The 16,282-nt window shown below is 41.0% G+C and overlaps 1 protein-coding gene across 1 annotated transcript in view; it reads left to right on the plus strand.

Annotated features, from left to right (window-relative positions):
- The window catches only part of LOC145389933 (putative neural-cadherin 2), a 53,419-nt gene that overhangs the window by 16,388 nt on the left and 20,749 nt on the right, over window positions 1-16,282 (plus strand). The window contains exons 5-11 of the mRNA XM_080265045.1: window positions 702-863; window positions 2,756-2,947; window positions 4,813-5,003; window positions 5,988-6,177; window positions 7,043-7,185; window positions 7,600-7,695; window positions 13,581-13,740. Coding sequence (XP_080121171.1) covers window positions 702-863; window positions 2,756-2,947; window positions 4,813-5,003; window positions 5,988-6,177; window positions 7,043-7,185; window positions 7,600-7,695; window positions 13,581-13,740 — 1,134 coding nt within the window. The remainder of the gene's footprint in view (window positions 1-701; window positions 864-2,755; window positions 2,948-4,812; window positions 5,004-5,987; window positions 6,178-7,042; window positions 7,186-7,599; window positions 7,696-13,580; window positions 13,741-16,282) is intronic.

The following is a 16,282-nucleotide window of genomic DNA, read 5'->3' on the forward strand; positions in this document are numbered from 1 at the left end:
TAAATTAATTGAGTATGTATACCATCTATGAATTAACCATTAACCTCTTTGGCATATATATGGATAAGAAAGTCTACAGACATACTTTGAAAATTATGTGATTTCAGAATGAGCCTTTGCATTAGGGAACTTGAGGAGATTTGCTTTGGAAGACTTTGTAACTAGGAGTGCAGCCATAAGGTTAACAAGGTTGAAATTGGCAAGCCTGGAATACTGTATTGCCTTTCAGAGTGTATGATAATAATTTATGTTGGCTATGCATGTACTGTACAGTAGTAGGTAAATATGTGTATGTCCATTGTGCCAGACAGCACAAGGTACTATGTGTCTATGACGTGCAAGTAATCAGTAGGTAGTATTCTTTTCCCTGGGATATGGGAGCACGTTACAGTTTAGTCCTTGTTGTTTATTATTTATTCCAATATATCCCAGCTTTTTCCATACATTTGGTAATATAAATTAAAGGATACAAGCATATAAATTTTATAGATAGCATGGAAGATTAATATATATATTTTTTAAAATTACTGTGACTTGACAGCAAAGAGGAATGCAAAAATAGGGAACATATGGCAGGGGTTCTTTCGTATACACAGCTGAAGACAGCTCACTGTCCCACCTTGTGATTATATAAGATTTGATACTGGCATTAGTGTAAAGTATAGTTTCATTGCTCCCTTCTAAATTTGTCTTTTCAACAGGTGTGTTGGTGTGGGTGGGAAGGGGTCATGTGAGTGTGAGTCAGGCTGGGTGGGTGAAACCTGCATGCACCGCACTCAGCCTGTCTTTTTTGCACACAGCAGTTACGTCGAGATGGCACTCACCTCTGTTCCACCTCCACATACCACCTTCCTCCAGCTCAGGTGAGATCAACTGGCCTTCGGTCAAAGTCCCTTCCTTACTAGAACTGCACTTGATCATTACATACCCCCTCACACTTGCCCATATTCCCACACTCTTAATTTTATCACCTGGAACTACAGTACACTATATAGTCCATTCCAGATTAGAATGACAGTTACCCATATGGGTGATGTAGTTTGAGTGAGAAATATGAGTAAAATTCTGATATTGGAATGGACTGTGTTGTTGCCTCAGTCCTTGCTCATTGAGCAGTTGAGGAGCTTTTTTACTAGGTCCTTTTAATTTATGCAAAAATAAGAAAGCAGTGATTAAAACTCTAAAAATATTGTTCCATAAGGAGTCAGATATGTGATAGCCCTGTTTACTACACAACATAAGAAATCTTTTGACATAGCTTATGTTGTTTTAGCCCGCTGCACCTTGCTTATTGGCAAGTCAAGGAGCCACAGCATAAGAACCCAGTTATTTGTGCAGAAAATACAAACAAAAGGTTCAAGCTCTACTAAAAATTGTTTCATCCATAACTTATCAAATGAAATGAAATCCTAAGAACTACACCAACCATTTGATTTATGCAGAAGTAGAACCCAAAGACTGAATCCTTTCAAAAAATAATCCTGTTAAAGAAAATGGAATTAAGAGAGCCCTTTTGTTTAAAAAAATAATCCATTCAGAGAAAGTAAAAGAAAAAAGAAGGTCTGTTTTCTTTTTCTGTAACTCACAAGTGCCTGTAGGATAAAACCAGTTCAATTCATGTCAGGTTAAAAAATGAGTGAAATCTGTGTTATGTTCATCTTTATAAATTTCTTTTCCTCACCAAGTCATTTGTTTCATGAAATTTCTTTTATTTCTCCCTCTCATGCTCTCATTTACCATATCCAGACATCTTTTTGGCCTTCCTTGCCTCCCCTTGTCCTCAGACTCACACATATATGCAATACCCTCCTCTCCTCCTAGTTCATAATCATTCTGTCTTTATGACTATACCATCAAAATGCTCATCTACTCACTGATCAATAGAAGGGCCATGCAGACAGTCTTCATTATTAAGTCACGGATGTGTTCCAGACTGTTACAACATTTTCCACGTAATTGGTGATGAAAATTGGGGAACCAGGGGAATTAAGATTTATAGGTTATAGTGGATTTCTGATTGACAAATTAGTTTTCCATCCATCCATCCATCCATCATGCAATCCTACATTGCCCCATGAGGAGTGTAGGAGCCAGGGGTTAGGCAAGTTGGTCCTGACATTTAAGATGAGAGTGATGTTTTACCATTATTTACTGTAGACCCATTCAGCCAGAGGAGATGCTTTATATTTTATTCTGACAAATACCTAGTGATTTATTCAGCTAAGGAGAGATGCCTTGGGGTGGAAGGGTTAGAAAAGTCTCCATTATCCTGCTGTTGGATAATGTCAACTGTATTGTATTCTAGCCAGAAAATATGTTATTAATTTTTAAAGAGACATGTAAGGATGAAGAGGTCCTTACTGTATAATAACATGAAAAGAGGCAACATACAGCAAGGGGATATGGTAAAAATATTTTTTGTAAGGTTGTGAACATGGGAACAATAAAAGCAGAGGACTTTAAAAATGTTATTTACACAAGCAGGTCCTGTTATACAAGTATCTGCTATACAAGAAACCAGTGATATGAGAATGGGCAATTTAGACCCGATCTCAGTTATGCGAGCAGGGTCAGTTAGCCTAACCCTATTTTTCTCTTAATTTATGTACTTTGTTATATGAGTTTCACGATCCTTTTATTTTGTTTGATATACAAGTGTCTGCTCTTTTGCTATCCAAGCAGTCTTCCATCAACACATCCCACTCATTTAATGGGACCCAGCTGTATTGAGGACTCACTGTTATATATTTGTAAGGTTTCGTACGTGGGAACACCCTGGTCAGCTGGTGTGGGTGGGGTCACAACATGGGCGTGACCTGGCAGCGCTACACCTAGTCAGTGGCCGGGTGTGTCTGAAGCTGCCGCTACACCTTGCTGCACTCACACACCTCTGCCTCACCCAGGTCGTCCTTACTGATGGGCAGTGGCACACCATATATATCCGAAGGTACTGTGTAAGGTTTTAATTTCAAAATTATAATAATATGGTATTATTAATAATGATAAATAATAATAATAATAACTAGGAAGCACTCAAAGAGCGCATACCTCCGCCAATGCATGATCCAGATTTGGATCCACCCCAAAATTTAATAAATTCTTCCTTGGCCCATGGCCCACCCTTCCACTAAACTTCATTGACATAATTGAGAACTTTTGGAGATACTGTCTGGACAGACAGACAAATGTAGGTGAATATATAACCTCCTTCAACTTCATTGGTGGCGGTAATAATAATAACTTTATCATCATTGTTATCCTCATGTTTTTTTCACTTAAAAATAGAATGAAGTAGGATGCTGATGCAAGAAAAGAAGAAATATGAAATTAGGAGAAGTACCAAAAGCATGCTCAGTGAAATGGGCCGGACATCCATAGAATAATAATATTATTATATGAATAATATTAATGTTTTTGTGAGGGCAGAGTGTGTGAGTGAATAGTGATGATATAATGAAAACAGTGCCAACAACCAGAATAATGGTGTTACATTTGTGAGGATTGTAAAGGAGGTACAAGGTAGGGCAGTGGATGTGGGGGTGGCCCTAATGAATGAGGGTGAGATTTGGAAGCTTCCTGTGTTGCTGTTTGCTGATGATACAGTATTGTTGAGTGAAGATGAATGGGAGTTGCAAGGTTTGGTGAATGAATTTGGGACAGTGTGTAGGAGGAGGAAGCTGAAAGTTAATGTAAACAAAAGTAAAGTTATGGTGTTTGAGAGGAATGAAGTCACAGAGTGTGCAGTGAGGTTGGATAGTGAGGATATGGAGAATGTGAGTGCATTCAAGTACTTGGGTAGTGTGATGAGTAAGGATGGAACTTTGGGGGATGAAGTACATGAAAGGGTACAGCAGGGAAGAAAGGTTGTTGGTACACTGAAAGCAGTGATGAGAAATAGGGAGGTGAGTATGGAAGTTAAGAAGTCACTGCATGATGGTATTGTGATCCCTACCCTGACGTATGGAAGCGAGGCGTGGACATTGCAAGAGGGGAACAAGTCAAGAGAGAGAGCAGTGGAAATGAGTTACTTGAGAGGAGCATGTGGAGTGACGTGGAGGGACAGGTTGACGAATGAAGAAGTGAAGGAACGTTGTGGGGTAGATGTGGATGTGGTTGAAAAGATTAGGAGAAATACACTGAGGTGGTTTGGACATGTGGAGAGAATGGAGAATGAAAGACTGACTAAGAGGGTGTATGTAGGTGAGGTGGAGGGAGGGAGAGGGAGGGGTAGACCGAGAATGAGGTGGAGGGATGGAGTTGAGAGGTATATGAGGGAGGGGGGGGTGAGTTGGGGGGAGGGGAGTCAAATGGTGGGTGACAGAATGACTTGGAGGCGTTTTGTCTGCGGCCACCCTTTGCGGGATTAAGGCGTCGGGCTATAGATAGATAGATAGACATTTGTGAGGATAGAGTTTGTGAGTGAACAGAGATGGAAGTGAACCAGAGTGACTAATTATGATGATGATGATGATGTTGGCTATGTGGAGAGGATGTAAACTGAGAGACCAATGAGGAGAGTGTATGTGAGTGAAGGAGAGGGGAGGAGAGGGAAGGGGAAATGGAGGATGAGATGGAGGGATGAAGTGGAGAGGTATATGAGAAAGGGGGGTGCGTGGGCTGGGGGGAGGGCAGTGAAATGACGGGGGATGGGGCAACACGGAGGCAATTTGATTCTGGCCACCCCTTATGGTATTAAGGCTTGTGGCAGTTGATAGATCGATAGAGAGATAGATGTTGATGAGGATGAGGATGATGATACTGAAGACTACAATAACACATCCAACAATAATAATTATGTTTTTGTGAGGACAGGGTAGGTGAGTGGGCAGAGATGGAGGTGGACCAAGGTGATGGCCCACTGTACAATGCTACCCCAGCCCCTGCCTCCCCCCAGGGATGGTCCACACCCCTCCTGGGGGACCGACAGGAGGGGGTCTACGTAGGAGGCTCACCAGAGTATGTAGGAGTGAGCCTCTATGTCGTTCATCATGACTTCCATGATGGTAAGATCTTTTTGCCTTTTGTTCTGCATAGCTCTCTTAATGGTACGTTCTTTTAACCCATTGTTCATGATGACTGCCTTGATGATAAGTCCTTTTTGCCTTTTGTTCTTCACAGTTTTCATGACATTAAGGTCTTTTTGTCCTTCGCTGGCCACCATTTCCATGAGTATTAGCATTTTCCACCATTTTTATGAATGTCGATATTAGTGTTTGTTATTGAGGCAGTTGTCAGTTCAATCACAAGATTTTTTTTTTCAATATACTGTATCTCAAAGTTCTCCATACAACTGGTACTATACTACAAGTTAGGGAAAACTAGTAAAGCTCCTTTATAGGTAGCAGTGGATCTGTAATCAGTAATTTTTATATAATTTACTGATAGAAATCCAGTTAGAGAAAGAAGTTGTGTGAGGCCAGAGGTTTTTCTTTAATTTGTAATGTTGTCAGGGATGTAGGATGGTTTCTTATGACTTAAATTAACTAGATTATGGAAGTGTAGTTATTAACCCTACCAAGCCCTGAACTCTGTGTGGCTTGCAATGGGGCAGCAAATATGAGGCTGTTACCAATTATTTTTTACCTAATAAAGACTATTTATAACTAGGACTTACTGTCCAGAGCTTTCTTTTGTAATATATGATGTTTGTCAGGCTGCCTCAATGACCTGCAGGTGTCTTGAGTGCCCAGACGCATGTTCTCTCTGTCTCTTCCAAAAATTTAGATGTTTAAGTTCACTGATAATTAGCCTTTTTTTTTTTTTTTTTTTGTATCTCACTCATGGTATGTGTCCAAGTGTCTAGACATACAATAAGATCTCCTTAATCTCTTTTACAGTGTGGATCTGTTTGAACTGTGTCACACAGCCAAAGACCTCTTCTCTTTTGATGGAGCAGTATTATATTATGGTTGTATGACTAGATCCGTGTGTTTGGTAATTTGGACCTTGTTTCTTGTTATATATGTGTTCCTCCAATGATGTTTAAGGTTGCCTGGATGACCTACGAGTGTCTGGAGTGCCACTGCCCCTGCCACGTCTGGTTAACACATCAGCCCTAGCCCAAGCCACCATGTTCACTAGTGTGTCTGCTGGCTGTACTGCCCCACCAGCCTGCAATAATGTCACCTGCCTCACCACATTCACCTGTATTGATGTCTGGTGGAGGCATGAATGTGGGTTAGTACAGTACTTTCTTTATCACTCTTTATCTGCATGTCTCATTCTTGTCCACATCTGTTAGTTTGTAATATATTCCACACTAAGAAATACACAGTGTGAGGAAATTAAGAGGAAGTTCCACATTAAGAAACAAACATTGTGGACAAATTAAGAGATTGCATGGCTATTGAGAATGTTAGTGGGGTAATGCACATGGACAGGTCAAAGTGGTTTGAACACATGGTGAGAATGTGTGAGAGCTATTGGATGGGAGAGCTGAATGTGGGAGGGATAGCCCCCATTGTTAGACCAAGGAAGATGTGGAATGAAACTGCATGAAAGGGCCTCATGCTTAGAGAACTTGACCAGAATTCTTTACGAACAATGAAAGAAAAGGTTGACTTTGGCGAACAAGGAACACTGGATTACAGAATGTGTGAATGTACAATATTTCTTAGTCTGTCTGTCTGTCTGTGTCTCTTCACTAGCATGATACTGTTTATACTTTCATCCTCGCTCATAGGGTTATCAGACACCAGAAACCAAACCAGAGTGAATTAAGTATTGTATTGCAGGAAAAAATATGACAAAGCAAAATTATTCTAGAATATAATTAACTGTGAAGCTACATAACGTGGTGAATGTTTTTGGCGTATCCGATAGAGCCAGGATTCCGGGGGCTTGAATGATGAGTGAATGGAAGCGTGGCCCATTGGATTGGGCAATTTTGGGCTGTCTGGACATTGCTACTCCTCACCCTGCCTTTGGGTGGGAAAGGAGGTCCGGATGATGATGATGATGATGATGATGATATAATTAACTGCTGTGAAGATTTATATGTCCTGCAGAGTAATTAAAATAATTGTTAACCATGGACCTTCAGGTGCCTAGAGGGATCAGAGGTTACACGAGAGGGTGGGCACTGTGAAGACGTTGATGAGTGTCAGTGGTCACCCTGTCTTAATGGTGGAACCTGTGCCAATGCCAGCCCAGGGTATTTTTGCCACTGTCCTTCCTCCTACATTGGTGAGACCCAAAATACATGCTGCTTATTGCTTTATTGCTGTGTTTCTCAAGTTTTGCCAACTCTCATGCTTCCCAGTCTTTTGACCAAAAGAGCTTGACCATGTTTATGTACATTTACGTAGAGTGTTTGTGGTCAGTAAACTCTAAATAATATAATCCATGTGGCCAGTAAATATATAAAAAGACATGAATATATTTAAAATACAGTTTCTTATAATTTCATTAAATATTTCTTAATAAAAAAAAATCATGTTCTGATATGAAGCTGTATTTATACTGTATATGCAAAGAGAAAATTAATAGGTATTCAAAGGTATACCAAATTGTGAAGGAAGAGGTACTACAGGGTCCTTTAAGCTAATGATAACACAGCTGCTTCCCAAGAACAGAGGCAGTGACTGATGTGTATTGCAGGGCAGCACTGTGAGGCAAGGTCAGTGGTGGAACATGGCTTCACCCTCTCCCTGGCGACACTGGTGGCTTCACTGGTATGGTTCTTCATACTCTTAGGTCAGTACCAGGTTTAATTGCTCATGAGTTACATTTTGTCATCATAATCAACAGTAACAATATTAGCATCTCACTCTCACAGTTATAAATATGGTTAGTAAGATTCATCATAATAATTGTCTTCATCATCATAACCTTTTTCTTGCTGTCACTAAAAGGGTGATTTGAATACCAGTAAGCATCATGATCCTTATCATCACCCTGTCTTCACTACAGTAGTGAGATGGATAGGCTTTAAATATGAATCATCATCATCATCATCAAATAGGTATTTTAGAATAAAGGGGATACAGTATTCTCAGACTGTGCATATTTTTAACCCTTTCATATCAGATGATACTAGCCCTTTCTTTTCCAGAGGTCTTCCTTAAGCAAAGCATAAATGATCTGGGAGTAGCAAGAATAATAGTTAAAAGATGTGCTTTTACTGGAGTGGTTAAGTTAGATTTATTTAAATTCCCTATTATCAAAGGCCTTTCTCTCACCATCCACTGCTCTCGGGTGACTGTAGCCCTTTTCTCTCTTCCTTCCTTCTTCTCTTCCATGCTCTTCTGTCTTTCTTTCCTTCATTCCTTCCTCTTCAGTCTGTCTACAGGTGACTCTGCACTGAGTGACAAGCCAAATGGTTTCCTGTACTCTAGGAAACCATTTACTACACTGGTAACCATATAACCAGTACGGTACCACATTATGGCTTCGGGTAGTTTAGTGGGTAATTAAGGCGCTCCAGTCTAATTGAGCCTGTAAAGATGTATAGCAGGGATGAGTGAGGCTGGTCGCACTCATCTTAAAAGTCAGGACCAACTTGCCAAGCCCTGGGCTCCTACACTTCTCATGGGGCACCATAGGAATGGATGATGAATGATTGATGATGATCAAAGGCCTTGCTGAAGCTTCACTATTAAAAGTTTTCCTTAAAACTCAATAAATTAGCTGACTAAACCAGGCTTAAAATATAAAACACAAAACTGTACAGAAGGAAACAAGGGTCCAGCTGTCTAAAACTAGAACCTGCTGGTATTTTCAGACTTTCATTTATACGGCTGGTCAGCTCAGGAACTTCTTTCCTCAGTCTGTCCTTCCCATTGCCTGTGACTTCGTCTGTTACATGTCCAGGTATCTCAGAATGAATGTATATTGATTTGGTTTCTTTTTTTCTATTATCCTTGGAAGAAATAAGTCTTGTAGGTTCTCAACTATTTGCTTTTTTTTATTCATGGAAAGATGTATGGATTCATAAGAAAAGCAGAGACTGAGTATCCATATTTTTTTAATATAATCCTATTACCCCGCTGTATCCAAAAATAACTAGCTAAGGGCTAGGGAGCTTGCTTAATTGATGAGAATACAAGCCATGTGTACAGAAGCATGGCTCACCTCAGTTTGGGGATTCCTTCAGAAAAAGGATGGCATCATCATTTTGAGCTGAGTGATTAAATCCTTCAGCATTTAGCTTCATGTATTGTTTTCACTTCACTCAGCTAGATATGAACTCAGGGGACTGGTGGTCAGCATCCCCTGAAAGGAGGATGGTGATCTGCTGCTGAGCACTTAACAAAATGCTCCTGTAGACAAGAATACAGGATAATTGATCAGGTAAATGAGAGAGCCTTCGTTAGTAGTGGACAGTGGTGTTTAGCACAGGAGGCATTTTAGCACCTGAGTCCTAGTGATGTGTTTTGCTGACCTTACACAACTCTTCTCTTACTGCTGTATGAATGGTGGCAGTTTGTTTGTGATCATAAACAAGGGAACATTAATATGTATATACATTGATATGTATAATCCCGTAAGGGGTGGCTATTTGACTTTGAGTTATTTGTTTTCCAGGGAGGGGCACTAACCCTCCACCAACCCACTTGTTGACATGTAGGGAGCATGTATGGTTTGGTTATATGGTTACCACCCAGCGTTGTAAATGGTTTCTTGGCTTACAGGAAATCATTTGGCTTGTCACTCAATGTAAAGCCACCTATAAAGGAAAGAAAAGCCATAAGAAGTGACAGGAAAGATGGGAGAAATAGGAAGAGAGGAGGACAGGCACAGAAAAGAATGATAAAGGCTATGGAGGAAGTAGGCAGCAATACATCAAGTGAGTGGATGATAGTCGCCACCACCTACCACGATATAGAAATAAACTGGTAAGAAAGGTGCCTGGGTGCTTCCCCAGCCAGTGGGATTATGACTTTCTTTTATTTAGTCACACTTGTGTAGGAGCTGACTAGCGTGGGCCAGCTGGTCTATTGTCATATAGTACTGGTATTTCTTTGATGGGTGACGGGAGGTTGGGAAACTACAAAATATAAAGGTGGAACCGGCAAAGGCCTGCGGTAAGTGAATATGGAGGTAACTGGAGTGAGGTAAGTTGCCTAAAGAATTTAATAATGCTGATCCAAGAGTAGCCCCATACAGCAAGAGAATTGGGCACTACTTGAAAAGTATAACTAAAGAAGGTTTAAGGTGTTGCAAACACCATATAAAAGAAGGAAAAGAGGAGACATGATTATAACTATATAAATGCATATCAGGGTAGGAGAAAATAGACAAAAATAAGTATATAACCTATGGGGATGCATCAGCAAGAGGACACTGCAAAAAACTGCATAAAAAGAGAAGCAATAAAGACGTAAGGAAATTTAGTTTCCCAAATAGGGCAATTGGTCAGTGGAATTCACTACCGGATGAAAGTGTGTGCCAAAACAATTCATAAATTTAAGGATATGTATGATTAAGACACGGGACAGTACGACTCATTCCTGTAAAGATACAATTAGGTAAGAACACACACACACACACACACACACACACACACACACACGACCCGGTGAATTACACACACACACACACACACACACACACACACACACACACGACCCGGTGAATTACACACACACACACACACACACATACATAAATGAAGACATGCTGAGAAGGAGAGGTGATAAAGACGTAAGGAAATTTAGTTTCCCAAACAGAGCAATTGATCAATGGAATTGCACTACCGAATGAAATAGTGTTTGCCAAAACAATTCACAAATTTAAGAATATGTATGATAAATATAGTTTAAGACACGGGACAGTACGAGCTTTACTCATTCCTGTAAAGATACAATTAGGTAAGAACAATTAGGTAAGAACGAAGTTATACGTGTACACAGAACAGGCGAAACTTGGAATGTGACATCCGTAGACTTTTTTTCAGGCAGCAAAATTTATTAGCGAATATATAGCCGATCGAAAGTTAGGTTAGGTCACTTTGGGCAGGGTTTGGTCTGATTAGGTAATTTTTGGTTGGGTTGGGTTCATTCCGACTAGATATAGACGGATTAGGTTAGATTGCTTTAGAATACGTCGGTTTTGATAGGTTTTGGGATGGGTTTTATTTGGTTGGGTTAGGTTTGGTTGGATTAGGTCATTTTAGGCTTGACTGGTTGGGTTAGGTCGGGTATGGTATGGTTAAGTGAGACTGGGTAGGATTAGGTAGGGTTAGATGCAGTTAGGCTGCTTCAAAATAGGTTATGTTAAGTATGGGGAGGTTACGTGAGATTGTGAGGTTAAATACAATTAGACTGGGTTAGGTGAGGTTAAGCTAGATTAGGTTGGGTTGATTTAACTAGGATGTGAGGCCTGGGGGGCTGGTTAATGACTGAAGAGTTGAGAGAAAGGCTGGGACTGAGGTGTATTGGTGTTGTGGTGATGAGGGGTAGATTGAGATGGTTTGGGCATGTGGAGAGGGTGGAGGATGATAGTTGGGTGTGGAAAGTGAGAAGTGTGAACGTCGGGGGTAGGGTTGTGAGAGGCAGACTGTCACATTTATAATAGCACTTAAGTTAAATGAGGAGGGAAATACCACTCTTGAATGTGTGCTGCTTTTTTTTTTTTTTTTTTTTTTAACCTGAAGTACCTGTACTGATGCTGTATTACTTGATATATTGTATGTCAGCATCTGTTGTGCACTAGTTTAAACCTGAGTATAATCATGTAGTGTTTGCCTAAATATAACTTTTAGATGGATCAGTTACAGAGAAAGAGTTTATTTCTAGTTAGTTTTCATGAGCCTGTGACTGCTAGTAACTGTCATAGTTTTATAAAATACTTTGGTGTTAGCTTGAATAAAAACTGTGTGCATCAGGTCCAGTCAAAGGGTTAAATGGTGTAGGGAGCATAGGTGGCCTGATAGCAGCCCTTCCTTAACAACCTATCTATCCATCTGTCTATCTGTTGCCAGACGCCTTAATCCCATAAGGGGTTGCCACAAACAAATCGCCTCCATGTCACCCTGTCCCCCATCATTTCACTATTGTGTTCCCAGTTCACACGCCCCTCTCTTGTATACAACCCTCTCTCATAACAACCCTTTTTGTATATTACACCTCAGCATTATGCACTGTTATTTATGGTGCTTGTACAGTGACAGTGTTTGCATCAGTAATATACAAAACCACACTGAGATGAAATGTGCACAGTGAATGGCTCAGAAAGAGGTGCTGAGATATATCCAAATCCACCAAGAATACAACTGTAAATGGCAATGTTGTACTGATTATGATAATTGATTTTGCAGGATGAAGGAAGCAGAAGAGAAAAAGATGACCAAAGAGAAGAAAGATGTGGCTAAGGTGATGAAAGAAGCTGGTGGTCTGAGAAGTAAATTGAAGAACAAGTTGAAGCTGGTGCAGAGAGGGAGCCAGGATACAAAAAGCCATCATTACAAGTAAGGCACATGACTGTATTTGGAATGATCAGTCAAAGGTCACAGTCACAGGGCAAGGGCTTGGTGATTGAAGGGTTTAGGTGTTGTGTTCTCCAAGTACTCCATGTCTTGGTGGTTTCATTGTTAAATTGATGGTGACTTAACTGTTTACTTAAAAGTTACTATCTATCTATCTATTGCCAGACGCCTCAATCCCGTTTGGGGTGGCCACAAACAAATCGCCTCCAAGTCGCCCTGTCCCCCACCATTTCACTACCCTGCTCCCAACTCACACCCCCCTCTCTCATATACCTCTCCACCCCATCCCTCCATCTCATCTTCAGCCTCCCCCTCCCTCTTCCCCCCTCCACCTCACTCACATACACTCTCTTCGTCAGTCTTTCACCCTCCATCCTCTCCACATGGCCAAACCACCTCAGTGTGTTCCTCATAACGCTTCCTATCACATCCACATCCACACCACAACGTTCCTTTATATCCTCATTCGTCAGCCTATCTCTCCATGTGACTCCACAGGCTCCTCTTACATAACTCATTTCCACTGCTCTCACTCTTGACTTGTGTCCTTCCAACAACGTCCAAGCTTCACTTCCGTACTTTAGAGTTGGTATCACAATACTGTCATGTAGTAACTTTTTCACTTCCATGCTCACTTCCCTGTTTCTTATCACTGCTTTCAAAGAACCAGCAACCTTTCTTCCCTGCTGTACCCTTTCAAGCACTTCATCCTCCAAACCTCCATCCTTACTCATCACACTACTCATGGTTCATTATAAAGCTGCATTGAATTTTTAAAATATAGGAAAGTTGGATAAAATGATTATGTCCTTCACTTTCTTGTTACTTCCTCTTCCTTGCCTTCTGGACCCCACCTAACCCCACTTGTAGGTGGGGAAAAAAGAGACATGATGATGATGATAATCCTGGTGGTGGTGGTGGTGGTGATGGATAACATTTTGCAGATACCAGTCTCTAATCTGCTGCCATTCCCAACAGAACCTGAGCATAATAGATGAGAAATGAACCCATGTTGATGGGGCGATTCTTAACTCAAAATTGTCTCAAGAACAACTTGCTGAAGTTTGTCACACATTTCATTCAACACCCTGTATGGGAAATTTGGATAAAATGTTGGTGATATTATTCCCTAACTATGTGCCGTTCCCAACAGAACCTGAGCAGTTTAATGAGTCTGTGCCAGATGTTCTTGCCAAGCACTCCTGGCAGTTCCTCCTGCAGTCATGGCCGCTAGCGCTTGAGGGAGACGGTGCAACACCTGGCGCAGGACGACTTGCCATCCACCCAGCCCACTGCACCACCGGCAAGATGTGGTAGGTAATGTTAGACCACCCCTACATCTACAGTACTATGACATATGTTAGGCTACTCCATCATGTACTAAAGTAGGCACTGTAATGTTAGACTACTACTACTGTATGATCTACAATACTCTGGCTTATATTAAACTGCACCTGTATATATTAAGTAGGTAAAAAGTAGACTACTGCTACATCTACAGTATTCTGGCTAATGTATTCAGTGAGGTGGAGGGGGAAAGAGGGAGGGGGAGGCTGAGGATGAGATGGAGGGATGGGGTGGAGAGGTATATGAGAGAGGGGGGTGTGAGTTGGGAGCAGGGGAGTGAAATGGCAGGGGACAGGGCGACTTGGAGGCGATTTGTTTCTGGCCACCCCAAACAGGATTGAGGCGTCTGGCAATAGATAGATAGATAGATAGACTTCCCCCTCCTTCGCCCTCTTCCCCCACTTTATCTTTTTCCTCCTTATCCTCATCCTTTCCATCATTTCCTTTTCCTCCTCCTCCTCCTCCTCCTCCTCCTTTTCATCATTTCCTCTTTCTCTCTCTCTCTCTCTCTCTCTCTCTCGCAATCAACTAAACTATGTCATGAAGTACTGGTAGCTGTGGCTTTGTTAGGTAATTTTCTCCTGCCTTTTTTGTGTGATTTATTGTTTTTTTGTTTGAAATGACCAGTTTTTGAAATCCCCCCCCCCCTGAGCAGAGTAAATTACAGGACAGTTTAGGTATAGTAATTAATTAGCATGTGAAAGTGATGCAGAGGCATATACAAGGAAGTAGAGAAGCTTTGTAGTGTTGCTGTGCATGGGACTGAATGTATTAAGAGAAATTCAGTACAGTACTTTGAAATGGTTTGGCCATGTGGAGAGGATGGAGAATGAGAGACTGACTAGAAGAATGTATGCAACTGAAAGTGTTAAGAGAAATACTTTGAAATGGTTTGGCCATGTGGAGAGGCCAGGAGAGTGTATGTGAGTGGTGACGCATAGCAACTGATATTAATAATTTCATTTGTCCACAGATCAGTGTCAGTACAGTCATCTGCTACCTAAGTCTCAAGGGATTAACAACCAAGGAGATTCCTGAGGACATGGTGGCTACACTAGGGGACGATACCTCTTGACAGTGAGGTAGTGCATCGCTACATAATGGCTGATATTTTATATTTTCATAGCATCTGCAGGTTAGTCTCTAACAGAAAAATAACTCAGTAACTGTAAATTATCTGTGCAGTCATTCACCAAGATGAACTGGACTCACATTCAGTGAAAACTGTACTGTATAGCTCATCTCCTTCTGCCTCAGGCCATGAACTTGTCAGTCCCCTCTCATGTAGTTTGCAGCAGTAATTGGCAGTACAGTAATTGGCTGGTTCTGGTGCATTGTTGCACTTGCACTGCAGATAATTTTGTATGGTAGAGCCAAGATATCAAAGGTTTGAATGACATATGAATGAATGTATGGGTCATTTAACTGGCCATTTTGTTTGATACATTTTGTTTGTTTACATTTACATGATATTTGTCTATCTATCTATCTATCTGTCTATTGCCAGACGCCTCAATCCTGTTTGGGGTGGCCACAAACAAATCGCCTCCACGTTACCCTGTCCCCCGCCATTTCACTGCCCTGCTCCCAACTCACACCCCCCTTTCTCATATACCTCTCCACTCCATCCCTCCATCTCATCTTCAGCCTCCCTCTCCCTCTTCCCCCCTCCACCTCACTCAATACATTAATAAGATGTATTATTGAACAGTAAGTAACTACTGCCTTACTTTGCAGACCCCATTTGGACCCGGCTGGTGTTTTGGTACCACTAACAACCCCTTCTTCCAGGCCCTGACCCTGGCAACTACTACCATGACAGTGGAGTGTAGCTACAGACTTGGTAATTACGTACACAAGCATCACTCTTAATCAGCAAACATTCACCCCAGTTTAATAACATACAGTAACTGCTTAGGTAAAACCCCTATATCAGTGTACTTTTAACATGTAAAGTAATGGGGAGCATTTACCAGCCTTGAGTTTCCCCCCAAACCAAGTCCAAAACTCACCCAAATGAGCCGAAAAACAAATTTAAAGCCAATCTAAATGGCCTAACAACTGTAAAAGAAGCTAACCTAAGCTAACACCTGTAAATAACTCACTAAAACCAATAAATAAAATATGAAAATCGTCAAATATATTCTGGAGAAATCAAGTTTGGTAAACTGTACCCCAAAATGACAATGTTCACCCCACCTGTGGCTAAAACACATTAATCTAAGTCTAAAAGAGTTTGTAAATCAACCTAAACACAATTTTAGTCTAAAATATCATCAAAATTGAAAAAAAAATCAAAACATCGTTAAACCAGGGTTTGGTCATCGTTAGGTGGGGTATGGTGGTATTTCTACCCCCATCGTAAAGCCGGGGTTTCGTATCTAGGGGTATCGTGTATCAAGGTGTTACTGTACAAGTATTTGCTGATCTTCTTTTCTAACTGTCTTTACACAGAATCTAGGTTGAAGGTGAGAGTCATATTGTTTGCTAATCACACATCTATAATGT

This window comes from Coenobita brevimanus, unplaced genomic scaffold (assembly GCF_032717465.1).
Source record: "Coenobita brevimanus isolate Jiangsu-jjx unplaced genomic scaffold, ASM3271746v2 jjx.HiC_scaffold_2624, whole genome shotgun sequence".
In the NCBI taxonomy this organism is placed as follows: domain Eukaryota; kingdom Metazoa; phylum Arthropoda; class Malacostraca; order Decapoda; family Coenobitidae; genus Coenobita; species Coenobita brevimanus.